General features: G+C 37.1%; 1 protein-coding gene across 4 annotated transcripts in view; it reads left to right on the forward strand.

Moving 5' to 3' along the window:
• The window catches only part of SKIC3 (SKI3 subunit of superkiller complex), a 79,200-nt gene that overhangs the window by 7,743 nt on the left and 53,586 nt on the right, over positions 1-17,871 (forward strand). For all 4 annotated transcript variants that reach the window (XM_087430022.1, XM_087430021.1, XM_087430023.1 and 1 more), the window contains 8 exons: positions 1,444-1,572; positions 1,916-2,006; positions 5,483-5,626; positions 6,664-6,755; positions 7,180-7,255; positions 8,052-8,192; positions 10,772-10,870; positions 10,979-11,087. In XM_087430022.1, the coding sequence (XP_087286148.1) occupies positions 1,917-2,006; positions 5,483-5,626; positions 6,664-6,755; positions 7,180-7,255; positions 8,052-8,192; positions 10,772-10,870; positions 10,979-11,087 (751 nt within the window). In that variant the 5' untranslated portion in view covers positions 1,444-1,572; position 1,916. The remainder of the gene's footprint in view (positions 1-1,443; positions 1,573-1,915; positions 2,007-5,482; positions 5,627-6,663; positions 6,756-7,179; positions 7,256-8,051; positions 8,193-10,771; positions 10,871-10,978; positions 11,088-17,871) is intronic.

The following is a 17,871-nucleotide window of genomic DNA, read 5'->3' on the forward strand; positions in this document are numbered from 1 at the left end:
TCATTGATGCTTTCTTCTTTGTAGTCTGCAGGTTTATCTACCAGAGATAACTTTGGTGTGAGAAAATTTAATGTGAGATCAGCATTGGAATTTGTTGCCTCCTCCAATTAAGATTTGTAGACTACAAAAAAAGTCCTTCTGGGGGCTGGCCCGGTGGCATAGTGGTTAAGTTTACACTCTCCACTTCAGGGGCCCGGGGTTTGCAGGTTCAGATCACAGGCATGGACGGACCTATGCACTGCTCATCAAGCCATGCTGTGGCAGGCGTGCCACATATAAAGTAGAAGAAGATGGGCATGGATGTTAGCCCAGGGCCAATCTTCCTAGCAAAAAGAGGACGACTGGCCACAGATGTTAGTTGAGGGCTAATTTTCCTCACCAAAAAAAAAAAAAAAAAAAAAAATCCTTCTGAAGTTTGCACCTATAAACTTATACCCAGATAATTTCAGGTAACAGAGTAGTTACTAAAGTAAGAGCATACAAAATATGTTGCATTAATTGTATAATTATTGTAACTAGGCAAAAAGTCAATTTTCTGCTTATTTAGGGAATCTGGTTCTGGCTGCGGATAAAGTGATTTTATGATATCTTAATTTTTACATTATTTTGAATCTAAAATTCTTTAAGACAATAGGGTTTCTTTTTATTCCCTAGCTTCTTAAATTTCTTTGATCTTGTACTTCTATCTCAGCCCTTCTAGATATAAAGAACTGTCAGTGTACCATGTCAGTGAGCCATCTTAGTTTCTTTTGCTGCCTTGAAGATCTGCAGTCTATAACAACTTAATATATACCCAGCTTTGTTTTACCTTCCTGATAAGGTTAGAGTTCAGTGGAGTTGGCAAAAAATACTTTCTTTTTTTCAACATGGAATTGTGATTGAATTTGACTTGTTACTGGTAAACTAAAATAAGTCGTGAAATTTTAAGATATATTAGTTTACTTAAAATAAACTAATATATCTTATATCTTAAGATTAAATGAAGAAGTACTTTGTCTACCAGTCGAAATATCTTTTTATGGCTGAAATTAGTGTACAATCTTCTTGCATATTCGTTGCCTTCAAGTGTTAACATTACATTTATTTCTCTTCAAAGAATACTATATTACAAAGAATATTATATTATTATAATCTTACAGTAATCCTTACTGTGAAGAAAGTTAATATCCTGATCTATATTTTATAGCAACTTCTATTAAAACAGAATGCTTTCTTAAATTCTTTCATCATAGTTGCTGAAATTTATTAGTGCTAGTGTTTTTACTCTGTGACTTGGGCTTATTCTACTAAATCTTGCTTAGGTAAAATTGGATTCATGTTGGTATGTGTTTTGGGTCCTGGTCTATAAGATCATCTGTATTTTGGCCTACTATGTGGAGAGTGAATATAATTCAAATACAACTCAATTTCCACAAATATTTATCAATATATACAATTTGTCAGATTCTAGGTGCTGAGGATACAACAGTGAGAAAAAAAAGAAGAAAAGAAAAACTACCACCAACAGACAAAAGTTGCCTACATGGAACTTACATTCTGGTGGGGTTGTGGAACAGATAATAAATAAGATAAGTAAGTAAAGTATATAGTGTATAAGATGTGATAAGTGCTGTGAAGAAAAATAAATGCAGTGTTAGGGATGGAGTTAGGGAATATCAAGTGGTTGGGAGTTGGGGGAAAGAAGTGTTGAAATTTTAAATAGTGTGGCCGGAGAAGGTTTCACTGAGTGAGTGAGTGAGTGACATTTGAGTAAAAATCTGAAGAGGTGAGGACATAAGCTATGTTTATATTAGGAGGAAAGAGTGTTCCATGTAGAAGGAATCACATATGCCTTTTTCAGGTGGTTAAGTTTGTTGGGACTATTACACTTAGGTAGGAATTATTGTAGCCTCGCTCAAGTTTTTTATTTTGACAGAATGTCCAGCAAGGAAGTGAAGACTGCTCTAAAAAGTGCTCGCGATGCAATCAGAAACAAAGAATACAAAGAAGCTTTGAAACATTGTAAGGTAACCAGTATTTTTTCCTTCTACAATGAAACTGTTGCCCATTCACAAGCATTTATCAATTTGTAATATGTTTGCTGTCTAAAAATAACAAAAGTGGTAAGGTCCTTTAGTAGAATCATTTAGTGGTTATGCAAGGATAAGCTGCTTTTGCCACACTTAGTTCTGTCTTTCTCTGTATTGGTAGTTTATCAAAGCCAGTTCTCAAAACCTGAACATCTCTTAGGTAGCCTTTGATGGGTTGTACTATGGAACACTACTATAGCTTAAAGTTTTCATTCTTTAATAGTATGTTGACATTGTAATTCTGTTTGGTTTGTGGAGGTAAAAATCGAGATTCTAAAGCTCCTTTGTATGCTGATGGGAATGTTCCAGTCTGGAGGGAGAAGTTGAATGTGCAGGAGAGAGAGAGGGTAGTGGTGGGAGTGAAGTCCTTGGAAGGCGAGAGAAGGTGGGATCCAGAGCTTGAGAGGAGGGCCTTTGATGCTCTTGCATCTTGACAGGAAGGGAAGATAGGTGCAGATCCGTACACTGTCAGGTTTGTAGCTTTGGGAGTGGGAAGATAAGAATGTTCCCCTGTGATGGCTTCTGTTTTTTAGTGAAGTGTAAACTGAGAGTGGAGAGGGAGTTACAGTGTAGGAGGTTTGAGATGAAAGAAGGCATGAGATAGTCGTTATTCATAGTGGGAAAACAAACTTACTGGTAAGGATTGGAAGGATTTCCAGGCCCCAGTGAATGTCCATTTGAAGTTTCATGTTATTAAAGTGAAAGCAGTGAACTCAGCTGTGTAGTTTCTCCCTTCATGTTCAGCATCTCAGGCTTGGAGATGGGCTTGATGGAGTTCAGCTATGGATAGTGATAAAGATGAGAGGAAAGAGAGGCAAATGAGTTGTGGATGTTTGCAAGGGAGTGCTGACAGTGATGGGTCATGGAGTCTAAGCTGGGAAAGGAGGGATGAGAATTGAGAAGTGGGGTGATAGTGGAAAAAGGAGGTGGGGTCAACAAGTTGGACACATATCAGAGGTTAACAAGTTGTACCATGGGACCATTACTGGAATTGAACTGGGAGGATGGGGCAGGGGCATGCTGGAAATCCGGATTTGGGATGGCTGTGTAGTGCTGAGGGTAAGTTACTGGGAGGCTACGGTGTTCAATGGGTCATCAGCATGAATGTTGGAATGATTACAGGAATTGAAATGGAGAGGAAGGATACAACATTTTCACTGAAGGAAACGGGAGTTCCTAGGAGGTTGGTAGATGGTAACAACGAGAAGGATATTTTTCATAGTACTGCTGGATGGCTTGAGCTCCAAAGGTACTGGGGTTTTTCAAGGAGGGAGGAGCAGAAGAGAAATGTAGGTAACATTGTGACCTCCTGGTCCCATGATATGTGGGATGTAAGAGAAAAGAAATCAGCTGCAGCATCGAAGATCTATAGGGGAATAGCTGAGTACAGTTGAGGCAGAGCTTGGTACAATTAAGAGAAAGATTGGAGGGCCGGCCCCGTGGCTTAGCGGTTAAGTGTGCGCACTCTGCTGCTGGCGGCCTGGGTTCAGATCCCGGGCGCACACCGATGCACTGCTTCTCCGGCCATGCTGAGGCCACGTCCATACAGCAACTAGAGGGATGTGCAGCTATGGCGTGCAACTATCTACTGGGGCTTTGGGGGGGAAAAATAAATAAATAAAATCCTAAAAAAAAAAAAAAAAGAAAGAAAGATTGGAAATATAGAGGGAACTTGGCTGGTCCCAGTCGGGAGTTCCAGAGGGCGCAATGAAGAGTTTAGGAGAGTGGGAGGGAGGAATTGGGTAAGTTTGGGGGAAATACACAGCAATATAGGATGCGAGTCTTAAGGGGTGAAGAATGCCCTTGTGAGATGAGGTTTCTAGTGGTGACTGAGCCCAGCAGGGATGGAGGCCATGACAGAACTAATCCTGATATAGAAGGTGGGCAGTCTGTTCAGGCTGGTGGGGAGAGGAAGGAGGAGGAGGAGGGACTGTTTCCTTCAGTGCTAGGCTTTTCTAACTAATACATGTATGATTCTGTTTCTACTATTATATACAGCAGCACCACAGCAGTCTTCTTTCCTATTCAGATATGAATTCTACCAAGTAGTTTATAATATATCCTGGAGAGACCCAACTAGAAAGCAAAGGTGGGGAACTAGTCAGTGGCAAATGTGTGATTACTTATGTGTGGTAACCTAGAATGTTGACTGCAACTAAATGAAATTTTTAGTAATGAAATGCTGCATCTTAGTGTATTTGCTGTGTCTTGTCTGATCATCACTTTGTCTGCCTGTATGCCTTTATAACTTGGTGTAAGCATCCTGCAGGGAGCCTTCTCTGGCTCGTGCAGATGCAGTTTAGAGTTAGGTACTTTTTTCTTTATGTTCTCTCAGAACTTCATACCTGCTTTCACCACATTGTTATAATTATTTCCTTAAAAGTCTGTATCAGATTCTGAAAACCTGGTCATCAGGCAGATAGTCGGTTGCTGGTTGCTGGTTGACTGTGGCGTTTATCATTTGTTCAGCGGTTATGTGCCAGTCGTTGTTCTTGGTGTTGGGGACACAAGCATTGATAAGGCCCCCATGTTTGGAGCTTAGCTTGGGTAGTTACCTCGTTGTTGGTTTTTTGGGAGGTAGCATTGTTGGATAGAATGGAACTTGTGCTGTATATTGGTGAGAGATTGCTGGAAGTGTTATGTGAATGCACATAAACCTAATAAACTGATTCAACTCATGGAAATGTTCTTATTTTCTCTAGAATATGTAAAACCTTAAGAGCTAATTTCATTTTAGCTACGAATTTTGTTTTCTTTCACTAGAACATCTTTGCTTTCTGGCTCAAACTATTTTACCTTAGCAAGTAGCTGTTATTTCTGAAAGCAGTAGCTCTACATATAATTTTTATTCTACTTGACAGGTGTTGTTTAAACGTTCATTGCCACTATTTATTTTGAAGATATTTGGTACAGTCACATCGGGGTCAATCTACTTTCCTAGCCTATAATTTCAATGAAAAATCTGTCTAATACGGGGAAATGTTATCATAGTTCAGGAAAATATGGGAGTTGGAGAAGGTGAAATGATATGGAATACAGTTTTGTGAGTTGACTACTGGCAGTGTGGCGTGGGGGCAGGCAGGACGGTTGGGTGGGAAGAACAGCCTTACTGTTCTTTTTATACCCAGTATTCTCAAGGGACAGGGGGAGGCATTTGGTGGAGGCATCAGGAAAACTTGGGCAGCTTTTAAAAAATACTCCTCATATTTCGGACCCCTTACAATTACTGCTCAAGTCCAACTCCCTCTCTCCCTGAGGAAACTGAAGACCAGAGAGGTTAAGTGGCATCCTTAAGATTGCCCAGTTAGGGGTAGATCCTGATTTCCTGACCCTCAAGTAGACTGTCTTTTTGTTGTTGTTTGTTCATTAGCTTCCAAAATTTAATGACCTGCTCTTTTAATTTTTTTAATCAGACAGTGTTAAAACAAGAGAAAAATAACTACAATGCCTGGGTTTTTATTGGTGTTGCTGCAGCCGAGTTAGAACAACCTGATCAGGCCCAGGGTGCCTATAAGAAAGCTGCTGAACTAGAGCCAGACCAATTACTAGCTTGGCAGGTATGTAAAGAAATTTTTTTTCCCTATATTATAGGAAAGAATTTTTTTTCCATTTTTCAAAATACAGGTTTTAAATAGGCATTTAAACCTCCATTTACGCCACATAAGAAAAAAAAAATTTAATTTGTTGGTCTTCTAAACCTATTTAAAATAAAAAGTGGTGCAAAGGATGCTGTTTACCACTATCCAAACCAGTGGATTATTTCCAAATGTGAAGACAGGAATTGGAGCATGATTATATAAAACTCCAATTTAATTCTATGTACATATGAAAGACTTATCAAGAATATTCTTTATGCTTACCTGAGGGAAAATTAATGTTTTCTAAAAATAAAATAATATAAAAAATTTGCAATTCTGTGTCTTTGAGTACAAGTTAAAATCTTTTTTCTTATTTGATGGTCTTCATGTTATTTAGTTGGCTTCTCCAACTTTTTCATATTTAATGACTGTTTCATATCTCAATCACATCTTAGAAACTGATTAATAGGAGGTAGTAGGCTCTGGAGAACATGAACCTCTGTGTCTCAGGTTCACACGAACGAGAACATGAGTAGGAGTATCTGGTGACACACTTAGAGATGCCTGCTTTTATTATGTACTGATTGGTTTGGGATCTCTGATCTTTGAAGCAAAAATGAGAATTCCCACAGACACTTGGATTTTTTTTGTTTGACCATTATGGTAATGTCTTAGGGGTTACAATTGTATAATAACCATTAAAAGATATTTTTTGTTGTAAAACACTTCAACAAAGTGTATTTTCAAAAGTAAAGAGGAAGTATAATGAACCCCTCTATGCCCATCACTCAGCTTCAATAAAAATCCATGCACCGCCAATATTTTTTCATCTATACTTTTACCTACTCCATTTCACCCCCAATTATTTGAAGCCAAATCCCAGACATATTATTTGATTTGCAAATAATAATAATCTTTATCATAAATAATCTTTATAGATTGTCACTATTTAGCAAAATAAATGTGAAAACATTAGGTATTTTTGGAAGAATAATCTCTACTACTTCCTCTTTCAGGGGTTAGCGAGCTTGTATGAGAAATGTAATCACATAAATGCTAAGGATGACTTACCTGGTGTTTACCAAAAGCTCCTGGATCTTTATGAAAGGTAATCATTGTGTGGGGAAAGGCCAGTTTCTTTAAAAGCTTGAATTAGAATAAACGGATTAAAAATTATGTAGAAGTTCTCTAAACATTTACTGAGAATTAGGAATCATTTTTCTCTCATACTGTTGTTACAGAGTCTCTTGTTTATGATTGAAACAGAATCAAAACACTAACAGTGAAAGAATTGACTAATTTCAGAAGATTGATATTATTTTGATTCAGTATAATGGAAGCTAATATTTCTTAAACCTTTTCTTTTTTGTAAAAGGCTCATTTTATAAAATTTTACTGTAGTATGAAAAGAGGATGTGTTTCAATTTAAAATAGTGCCTGACAGTATTATTGGGATATTTTAATTTTAGTGTCTTAAGTACTTGTTTGTTTTCATTAATCAGATTCAAAATCCTTTTTTTCTTCATTCTAAGTGTCGACAAACAGAAGTGGTGTGATGTCTGTAAGAAACTTGTGGATCTGTATTACCAAGAAAAGAAGCACGTGGAGGTTGGTTAATGATTTCCTGGGGTAGTAGACTTCTTTTAATAAAACCATTATTAGATGAAAGTTTTCATTTAGCTTAAGGGAAAATTTTAAAAATTAATATGTATTATCATATTAAAATAATTTATAGAGATAATACAAATTACAGTGCCTTGAAAACTGTTAATTAGAGTTCAAATTTCAGGTATCATAACTTACAAATCTTTCTGAAACCGAGCAGGGGTAAATAAAATAGGTAAAACCATCATCTGTAGAGTTTAGTGACCCATTTGTGATGTCTCCATAGCTGATACTTTAAGTTATGAGGTTTGGGACATGTAGTCATTATTCCTGAATGCACTCTGGTATCTCAGTCATACTTCTAATGTAAAGGCCGTGTGGATTTGCCCAATCAACTTGTTTTTTATTTTTGTGAGGAAGATCAGCCCTGAGCTAACATCTGGCAGTCCTCCTCTTTTTGCTGAAGAAGACTGGCCCCGGGCTAACATCTATGCCTATCTTCCTCCACTTTATATGGGATGCTGCCACAGCATGACCTGACAAGCGGTGCCTCGGTGCGTGCCTGGGATCTGAACTTGGGGCCGCCAGCAGCAGAGCGTGTGCACTTAACCACTACGCCACGGGGCCAGCCCCCCAGTCAACTTATTTTTTATTGAGTTCATAATAGATGGAGTTCTGTGCTTTTGCTATTTTTATGTATTATTAGATAAAACATATTTTTATTTTCAGATGTTATATTTTTTATTGGCATTTTTAGTATTTAACATAAAATAGCCATTTTAAATCTCCTTTTTGATAGGTGGCCCGAACATGGCACAAATTGATAAAGACACGGCAAGAAGAAGGTGCAGACAACCAAGAGCTTCATCAGCTGTGGAAGAAATTGACTCAGTTGCTGGCTGAGAGTACCGGGGATCAGAATAATGAGACCCAGCAATTGGTACTGAGTTATTTATTCCCTATAGTTTGTGTCATGAAAGTTAATCATTTAATTGAATTTAGAAAATGAAAACATAATGATATAATATAGAAAAGTACTGTAGGTCAGACTAGATATTTTATAAATGTTCAATTTTAAATTCATAGAGGCTCTTCCTGATCAAGTAAGAATTATTGCTCTACAGTCTCATACTAAGTCTGGAAAGAGTGGAATTGGTTTCAGGCATCAGAATTTTACTCCCTTGTATTCATAAGAATCCACAATAAATCAGCTACTTAATCACTGTAAAAAAGAAACTGTGAAATTGGCTTGCACAAAACTGCTATAATTTCTAGAAAGTTGTACCTTAAAGGTATGTTTCTTTATATTTATGAACTAAGAGTACTAAATTACTTTGAGGTTTAACAGTTCAACTATTTTCTTTAGAGTATTTATATTTAGTGTTTAGAGTTCTTATACCTAGAAATATTTCTTTTTTTTTTTTTGGGTGAGGAAGATTGACCCTGAGCTAACATCCATTGCTAGTCTTCCTCTTTTTGCTTGAGGAAGATTGTCTCTGAGCTAACATCTGTGCCAGTCTTCCTCCATCTTATATATGGGACGCCACCACAGCATGGCTTGATGAGTGGTGCATAGGTCCGCACCTGGGATCCTAACCTGCGAACCCCAGGCTGCCGAAGTGGAGCGTGGGAACTTAACCACTATGCTGCCGGGCCAGCCCCTAGAAATATTTCTTTTTAATATGCAGATTTTGGTTTTTTTTTTGGTGAAAAAGATTAGCCCCGAGCTAACATCCATTGTCAATCCTCCTCTTTTTGCTGAGGAAGATTGGCCCTGGGCTAACATCTATGCCCATCTTCCTCTATTTTATATGTGGGACACCTGCCACAGCATGGCTTGATAAGCAGTGCATAGGTCCATGCCCAGGATCCGAACCTGTGAAGCCCCGGCCACCTAAGCGGAGCATGCGCATTTAACCACTATGCCACCGTGCTGGCCCTGAAAAGAATTTTTAAAAGACTGTAAAACAAAAAAAAAGCATTGGATTTGAGCCATAATTGGAAAATATCTCCATTATTCTATTTTTTTATATTGATAAGTTTAAAAGTAAACTTAATTTCTTATTATAGTAAATAGCCACTTAATGTATACTTGTTAAATTGAATGGAATTTTTAAATGTAAGCAGTTATAGTTTCTATATAGTATGGGAAGCTCATTTCTTTGCATGTTTGTTCATTTCTTCGCTCATTAATTTGTTCCTTTATTTAGAAATAATTGTTGAGAACCTACTATATGTCAGGCAGTGTCCTAAGTGCTGGGGATAAAAATGTGAGAATAATATTTGCATTTGTTTGTGTGTTGGTTTATCTGTGTCTAGATTCAGTTGTGGAAAAAATTGAGCAGTGACAAAATTAGGTGATTTGCCAATGTCTCTTAAGTCATATCTTCATATTATGACTTCATTATTTTCCTTGAAATAGTATAGGTTACCAGAATATCAAACACATACCAAAATAAATAAAATGTGTTTTTGAATTACCTGTGCTACACTCCTCCATGAAGAGAACTAATTATACTTATCATTTTAAGAACTGATTTCTAACTGTTAAAAATGGGATAAAAGGGCTTTTGGGGCGGTTTATTTTCCTCCAACCACTAATGATAACTCTGCTTTATTTAAGTGTATTCAGGAAAAAAATGTATCACCTGTTTTCCATGTGGATTAATTTCTTTACTGTTTTTTTAAACCACTGTGCTATGCTGTTTAACTTAGGCTTCCTTTTTTTTGCAAGATCATTACCTTTATCAGAGCGGTGAAATTTTACTTATTTATATAGACTTAAACCATACTTTACGAAGAAAATTTGAAGTAGTGAAATGTATTATGCATTTTCATTATGAAGTCATGGAAATTCATTAAAAAAATGTAGATCTTATGTACGCAGTGTAACCAAATGAATGGTATCCTTTAAAGTGCTTGCCTTGGATTCTAGTATTGCTGTTCTTGCTCAAAACATATTTAGAAGGCTTCTTTTGGAATTTTCTTCAAAGTCAGTTAATACTATAGAAGAGAAATTATTTTATTATAGTTCAGTCATTTCTCTGCTTTCCTTTTATCAAAAATATAGCTTAACTTCATAAAATTTTTTTTAAGGTTGAAGATTTGCAGCCATTGAAGATGTTCCCAAGAAAGTGCTGGTGATTTCAGAAGAGATGTTTTAACAATGATGTGAGCAGTAGCAGCTACAGTGGCCTATAAGACTATGGTCTTATATGGTTGACTACTTTGTAGGGAACAGCAAACACTTATAAGAATGTTTTTTTAAATTAATATTGCTAATTTATAGTTATCCCTTATTAGTTCCTTGCAGTCTGCTGGCTGGTTGAGTTAGAAAATATTCTAAAAGTTACATCTACATTTTTTTCTTCATTGAAATCGTCAGGGCCAGACAATAAAATACATTTGCATTTAGTTGAGGGTGTGGTTTGCATAAGTGAGTCTTATAGGTTCAGCTGTTTATTACATTTGTCATTTAAGTATGCTACAAATGATCACTTTTTTGTTTGTTTGTTTCAGCTTTTAACTGCTTTTGAGAATGCACTGAGCTTGTCAGATAAGATTCCTAGTGAAGATCACCAAGTACTTTATAGACATTTCATTCAGTGTTTATCCAAAGTAAGTTGATTTTTAAAACCTCTACTGTGACTTTTATATTCTAATTAGGAAAGTGTTCCCAAGTATGTTTTACTACTACTTAGTTTATTTTACTTTTGTATTTTCAAGTTTCCTCATGAGACTGCTAGGTTGAAGAAGGCCTGTGAAGGAATGATAAACACCTATCCCACTGTACAATATCCATTAGAAGTGCTTTGTTTGCATTTAATTGAATCAGGTAATTTCTTCTTTATTATGTTGTGTATCCTAGAGGTGTGTGAGTGTGTGGGAGTGATGTTTCTGTCAATCAGAAATTGTTTTAGTGCCTGCCATGTGTCAGGTGTTGTTTCAATATTTCTGGACATAAAAGGATGTACACTACGTAATCTTTGTGCACATGAAAAGGCTAGTAAATATAGGAAAGTATAGTGATACAGAGGAATTATGAATTACTGAGTTCGTTGTTGATCAGTGAGGTCTTTTTGAAGATGGGAATTGAAGGTCTTGAATTTTCCATAGAAATTAGATATACAAGAGGAGGTGAAAGGTATGCCAGATGGCATGAGCAAAGGTGTGGAGCCAAGTGGAATTTTTGGAAATAGTAAAATAGTTTTATTTGCTATAGTGGAAGGAATAACTAAAATATATTTTCTTTAAGTAGATTGGACTGTATTACATAGGGCTATAAATATCATGCAAAGGATTTTGTAAAAGATTAGCATTCCCAGTGTGGATATCATAGTGTTACATGTGCATTGTTACAAATACTAATATTATAAAGTAATGGAGTATGTGGATGATCTACTCTTTTAATGAAATACAGCAGAGTCAAGTCAGCGAGTGTGTGTCATGCTCTTGCTTCTTTGTGTGCTTTCTTTTGGAGAAGAGAGGAGGTGATGACAGCTAGTTTGCTGGGAGTTGCCAAAACTTGTGGATGTCTTGTGCCCATGGCTGGTATTCAGTCAGTTTACAGGAGGTTGACCATATTGGTTTTCACAACAGCCTCTGACTTTTTTTGTCAGTGTCTGTGCTGAAGAGATTGTTGCTTAAATAATTTGAATATCACTTCTGTCCATGCCTGTATTCACCTGATGTGAACAAACTTCACAGAAGTCAGTCACTGAAATAGAAATAACAGTACCAGCACCAATGTGGTGTAGTGATTGTAAATTATTGCAGAGCTTTACTAATCTATTTAATTTTTTTCCTTTTGTTGCTAAATGAGTATACACATAGAAATGCTTTGTATATGAATGACCATCATGTGTTTCATAATAGAAAAATGATTGAAAACTACTGCTAGAGATAACTGAGGGAAAGTTCCAGTTAGAATAGTATCATTGCACCTATCTTGGCTCTCCCCACTTTAACTTTCCCTTATGTCCTACTTATACTTTTTTTTCCCCTGGTGTCTGAATTAAAATCCAGAATTGTTACCTTCAGTTTGGGATTTTTTTTGGCGAGAAGTAAGCGGATCCCCTTTTCCTTACTTTAACTGAGTCAAAGATAGACTTGCAAGAGCCCTTTTCCCTAACGTGAGAAAAGAAAACATTAAAAGTGTCATAGCGAGTCAATTTATGAAGTAAAATGTCTTAAACTAACATGGTGTTCAGGATAGATTGTATAGAAGATAGACGAGACTGGGTAGAATAAGTGATACTAGGAATGAATGAACTGGGAACGCGGTAGTGGCGATAGAAAGTAACAGGCGAATGAAAAAAATAGAAGGGATTTCTTAGAGGTAAAGTGATGGAAGAATCAATCTTAGCTTTCAGCTCTCCTGAAAAGTTGGCCTAATGTGGAATGATGGTTTGTATGAAAGGTAAGTTGTTGAGAGGAAATGTTAATAGGCAACAATAAACAAACACATAGGGACAGAGATTGGATTGGTGGTTACCAGAGGGGAAGGGGGGAGGGAGGAGGATGAAAGGGATAATTCGGTACATGTGTGTGGTGATGGGTTGTAATTAGTATTTTGGTGGTGAACATGATGTAATCTATGCAGAAATAGAAGTACAATGATGTACACCTGAAATGTTTACAATGTTATAAACCAATGTTACTGCAATAAACAAAAAATTAAAAAAAAAAATGTTAATAGGCATTCAAAGGGGAAATGCCCATCAGTGGTTTGCAGATGAGAGATCACTATTAAGGCTAGACTATAGTTTGGAAGTCATTTGCATTTGAGGGAAAGTGAAGTGGAGTAGATGACTTCAGAGGTTGACTAAAGGGCAAAAAAGGTGAAAATTGTACCTTGAGTGGCACTGGCAGGCTTGAAGGGGAAGGGAGGAAGAGGGGAAGAGGGAAACAGAACAGAGAAGCAGGAAGGTCAGAGAGGAAGATGGGGAAACCTGATGTGAAGCAACACAGAGGCAAGGAAAGAACATTTCAGAAAGGAGATCTGTCTTGGCAGATTGAGTAACTAATTTTATGTTTAGGAGATGTTTATTAGGGCCTTCTTTTTTAATCAAAGTGATTGAAGTGGAACTTAGATTACAACTGTGGGAAAAGAGTAGGAAGAAGTGGTTATCAGGTATAAAAAGAAGCAATCCAGGGACTTGACTGACATTTAAGGGAGGTAAGGAGGAAGCATGCAAAGGGGATAATAAGCTTTTGGAGGAGTGGGAGAAGAATTGCAGTAGTGTCTCCTGGCTGGAGAGTTTCAAGAAAGGGCTAGTTAACATTATGAATGCTGCATTGAGGTCAAGGAGGATGAGGCATGCTAAGAGACTTGCAGTACAAGGAGCATGCTTATGAATTTTTGTGTGTGGTGTTTTTTTTTTTTCATTGATAGGAGGCATAGTTCCAAAATCACCCAGTTTCTTCAAATTTTAGCACAAGACCCAATGTGTTCCCAAGATAAGTGGGCTGATTTTCTTTGTGGCCTCTGGTACGCATCCCTCCACCCCTTTTTCTGCTGTTACGATTGCTATTGAGAAATGGTATTCACTCTTTTCTCTATTCCTGTTTAGCTATTAATGGTTTGTACCATTCCCTAATTCTTGACCTGCTCACATGCCAATTGGCACAAGGGGATACTTTGAAATTTCTTAAGGACTGATTGAATGCTTTCTCAGTAGGCACATATATGCCTATAATGTGAATTCGTTGGGTAAGCATGGCCCTTATATTCCAGAAAGCCTACAAAATTATAGAAGAAATAGGATCAACAAATAGTCTACAGAGTTTTGCATATAAATTCAGTACTTGACAAAGTGCTCTAATAAAGAGATAGCAAAGGGATTATGCTGATTGATTAGAGAATGTTTTGGTTTACGTGAAAAAAATCATTCTTGAAGAGTTAGGGATGGGTATTTTGCAGAATTGAAAGAAAGAGATCTGTGTCCTGGCAAAGGGGAGTGGGTAGGTGGGTATTTACACATAAGGTACACCAAGGAAGACGTTTTTCTCTGCTGAATCGTTGGTTGTAAGAATTTGTGGAATGGAGCAGTTCAGGCTTTGGTACATTGTAAGAGAAAGCCTTATTCTGGGGTGCAAGGTTAATAGTTAATGAGGGGCAGTAGGAAGCTGTGTTTAATGATTTATTTTTCCTTTTCATTGCTCCTCTAAACCAAACTATCTGTGTTATGAACTTCTGAAAATCTGTAAGGTCTCTAAAGGCTGACTTATCCTCCCCCAGAGTACTTTGGTATCTGCAGAATTTGCTACTTCACAGCAGTTAATCACTGGGTTCTCTTCTACTGGGGACCAGTATATTTCATTCTCCTTTGTCCTCCTTTGCATGTTGAGACTTGATTCATTTTCAAAATGACTCAGTTTATAAAGCTTCACATAACAAGTGGTGAATAGCTTTTACAGTCATCTGATGAAATGTTATTTCATGCTAAATGACCTTTTTGATTTATTTTATTTTGCTTTATTTCTGAAATGGGGGAGGATAATAAGCTTGGTTCTTCACATCCAAACAGAAAAGAGCTTAGTACTTTGTGCTCTAGAAATATTAGGAAATCCAGGTGAAAATAAAGAAATGAGTACGTGCTGTTTCTCCCCCCCAAACTAGGTTTATTTAAAAGAAAAATTCTGTAGTATTGATCAGTTTCTTTGGGATGTCAGGAATGAATTAGTTATCAAAAAACCTCACCTTTTTTTGTGGTAAGCTTTAGGAAACAGAATTCTCATAGGTATTACTTAGCATCTACCCCGAACCTTTTCAGAACACCCTTTATCCTTGGAGATTTATCATTCATCAGCCCAACTCTAGCTTACCTTATTGACAAATAAAAATAATATTGTCAAACTGTTTTTGAAGTCATGAAATCTGGAATCTTAGAATCTTTTAAATGTTAAAAAGAGCAGATAAGTTAAATAAATGATTTTCTATTCAAAAGCAATGAAGTCTATTTCCTTTCTGTTTTTAGCCTTCACATTTGTGTAGCTACTATTCTCAACAAGAATTAGTGTGGAGAAGGAGAGAATTGAGTGTTGAAGCTGGACTGTTCCTTGTCTCTTTACACAGGATCAGTAGTGTTATTACTGTTGATGGTTTTGGGGAACACGACAGAGAATTTCTCTAAGTACAACTTGGTCGTATATAGAGAATATGTTACCCAGGGCTAGACATGAACAGAGTCTCCCCAAATATCTTTTTGTTTCTATAATTGTGCTCCCAGATGTTAGCAAAGGGGACTATGTTAGGAAAGTTTATCTTGTTTTAAAAGTTTTTTGTGTTCATCCTAGCCTTTTGGAAACTATTTTCATGTACCTATCCATACTTTGGAAACCGTACTTTGCTTACCTGTGTGCGGTTTTTAGATGCCCTAAGTATGGGTGATCATTGGAAAGATGCATGATTGACTTTTCTTCTTTTCATCCCAGGTGTATTTTCTTGACTTAGATGGGTAGAAATTGAAGGGAAAATTTTAATAGCTATTTTATTTTCTTTTTTAGAATGGTGAAGGTATTTAAGTTTTCATAGTAATTCTCAGCAGTTGCAGATTAGCAGACTAAGCCTTTTGGAACATCAGTTCATAATGGTGTTTACTAACATAATAGTAACATAAAATTTTAGTAACATAAAATTACTGTTTAGCTACAGAGACAACAAAGGCAGGTATATATAAGACTAATAATACAGGTGGTATATGGGATTGGTAAATACTGTAGACCTGTGGGGTTCTTAAAGTATGATCTCGGGGGGCCGGCCAGGTGGCGCAAGCAGTTAAGTGCACATGCTCTGCTGCGGCGGCCCAGGGTTTGCAGGTTCGGATCCTGGGCGCACACCAATGCACTGCTTGTCAAGCCATATTGTGGCAGCGTCCCATATAAAGTGGAGGAAGATGGACACGGATGTTAGCCCAGGGCCAGTCTTCCTCAGCAAAAAGAGGAGGATTGGCAGATGTTAGCTCAGGGCTGATCTTCCTTACACACACACAAAAAAGTATGATCTCTGGACCAGTAGCATCAATATCGCCTGAGAACTTGTTAGAAATGCAAATTCTCAGGTCTAACACCAGATCTACTGAATCATAAACTTTGAGAGTGGGGCACAGAATTCTGTGTTTTAACAAGTTCTTCAGGTGATTCTGATGTCTAGTTTGGACAATACCACTAGATAGAAAGGGAAAAAAATCCCAACAACATTGGTTTGCTTTTGAGGAATAATAGGGTGTATGAAACTAGGCGTGTCTGGGGGCTGGCCCTGTGGCTTAGCAGTTAAGTGCGCGTGCTCCGCTGCTGGCAGCCGGGTTTGGATCCCGGGAGCGCACCGACGCACCGCTTCTCTGGCCACGCTGAGGCCGCGTCCCACATGCAGCAACTACAAGGATGTGCAACTATGACATACAACTATCTACTGGGGCTTTGGGGGAAAAAATACATAAATAAAAAAGAAAAAATAGTTTAAAAAAAAAAAAAAGAAACCAGGCATGTCTGTTCTTGGAATTCACATTATGGAAGCAATAGTGAGAACATATTGACTGAAGAAAATTCATATCTAGAAGCATAATAGTAGCAAGCTTTTGTCTTTTTTACTGGCTTACTAATCAAAGTAGTAGTTCTTCCAATTTATTTTCATATTTCATCAAATAGTATTGAAGTTTTGATTCTTTAGCCTTTTTAAATTCTTTCCATTTTTGGTACTAACTTGGACTTCTAAATCAATATATAAAATATTACTTATGGATTATACATTGGTGTGTATCTGGTTTTGAAAAACTTCAAATGTGTAAGCTAAATAGTATCATGCAAAGAATTGACCTTTGATATCTGTGACTGAAACAGTGGTTTCACATGTGGTTTGGGGCTATATGTTTTATATATTTATATATATATTAAAGCATAAGGTCTCTTTTTCAGATAAATTATTTTCATTTGTTCCCTTTATTTATTGCTTCAAGTTGTAGTCAGTCTTAATTCATTTTTAAGAATTTTCCTATGTGATTAAACAATTTAGTAAACTGTGGATGCTGTTCACAGTTTATTCTCAAAACAGAAATCACATTTTCCACGGATTTTTATGCTTTACTGGGAATGGAAATCCTGAGATTGATTGAAGTTGGCGAAAATGGAAATAGAACATATATTTTCTTTTTTTTTTTAAAAAGAATGACTTTATTTATTTTGTGAGGAGATCAGCCCTGAGCTAACATCTGCCAATCCTCCTCTTTTTTTTTGCTGAGGAAGACTGGTCCTGGGCTAACATCTGTGCCTATCTTCCTCCACTTTATATGGGATGCCGCCACAGCATGGCTTGACAGGCGGTGCGTTGGTGTGCGCCCGGGATCTGAACCGGTGAACCCTGGGCCGCCTCAGTGGAGCCGCGCGCACTTAATCGCTTGTGCTACCGGGCCGGCCCCTATTTTCTAAACTAATTATTTTACCAAAATAAATGTAAGCATTGGATGATTAGTACATAAGCTTAACTATTAACTTATATAGGAAAAGAAAGTTTTGAAAGAATACAGAAATGTACTGCTGAACTTGTAAACTTAAGGAGAATGTGACTAAGTCCTTGTCCAGTGTCCTGGTGAGTAGCCTGTCTTTTGATCCTAGGACACTGG

This window comes from Ceratotherium simum, chromosome 4 (genome assembly GCF_057802395.1).
Source record: "Ceratotherium simum simum isolate JZ-2026a chromosome 4, ASM5780239v1, whole genome shotgun sequence".
Lineage (NCBI taxonomy): Eukaryota > Metazoa > Chordata > Mammalia > Perissodactyla > Rhinocerotidae > Ceratotherium > Ceratotherium simum.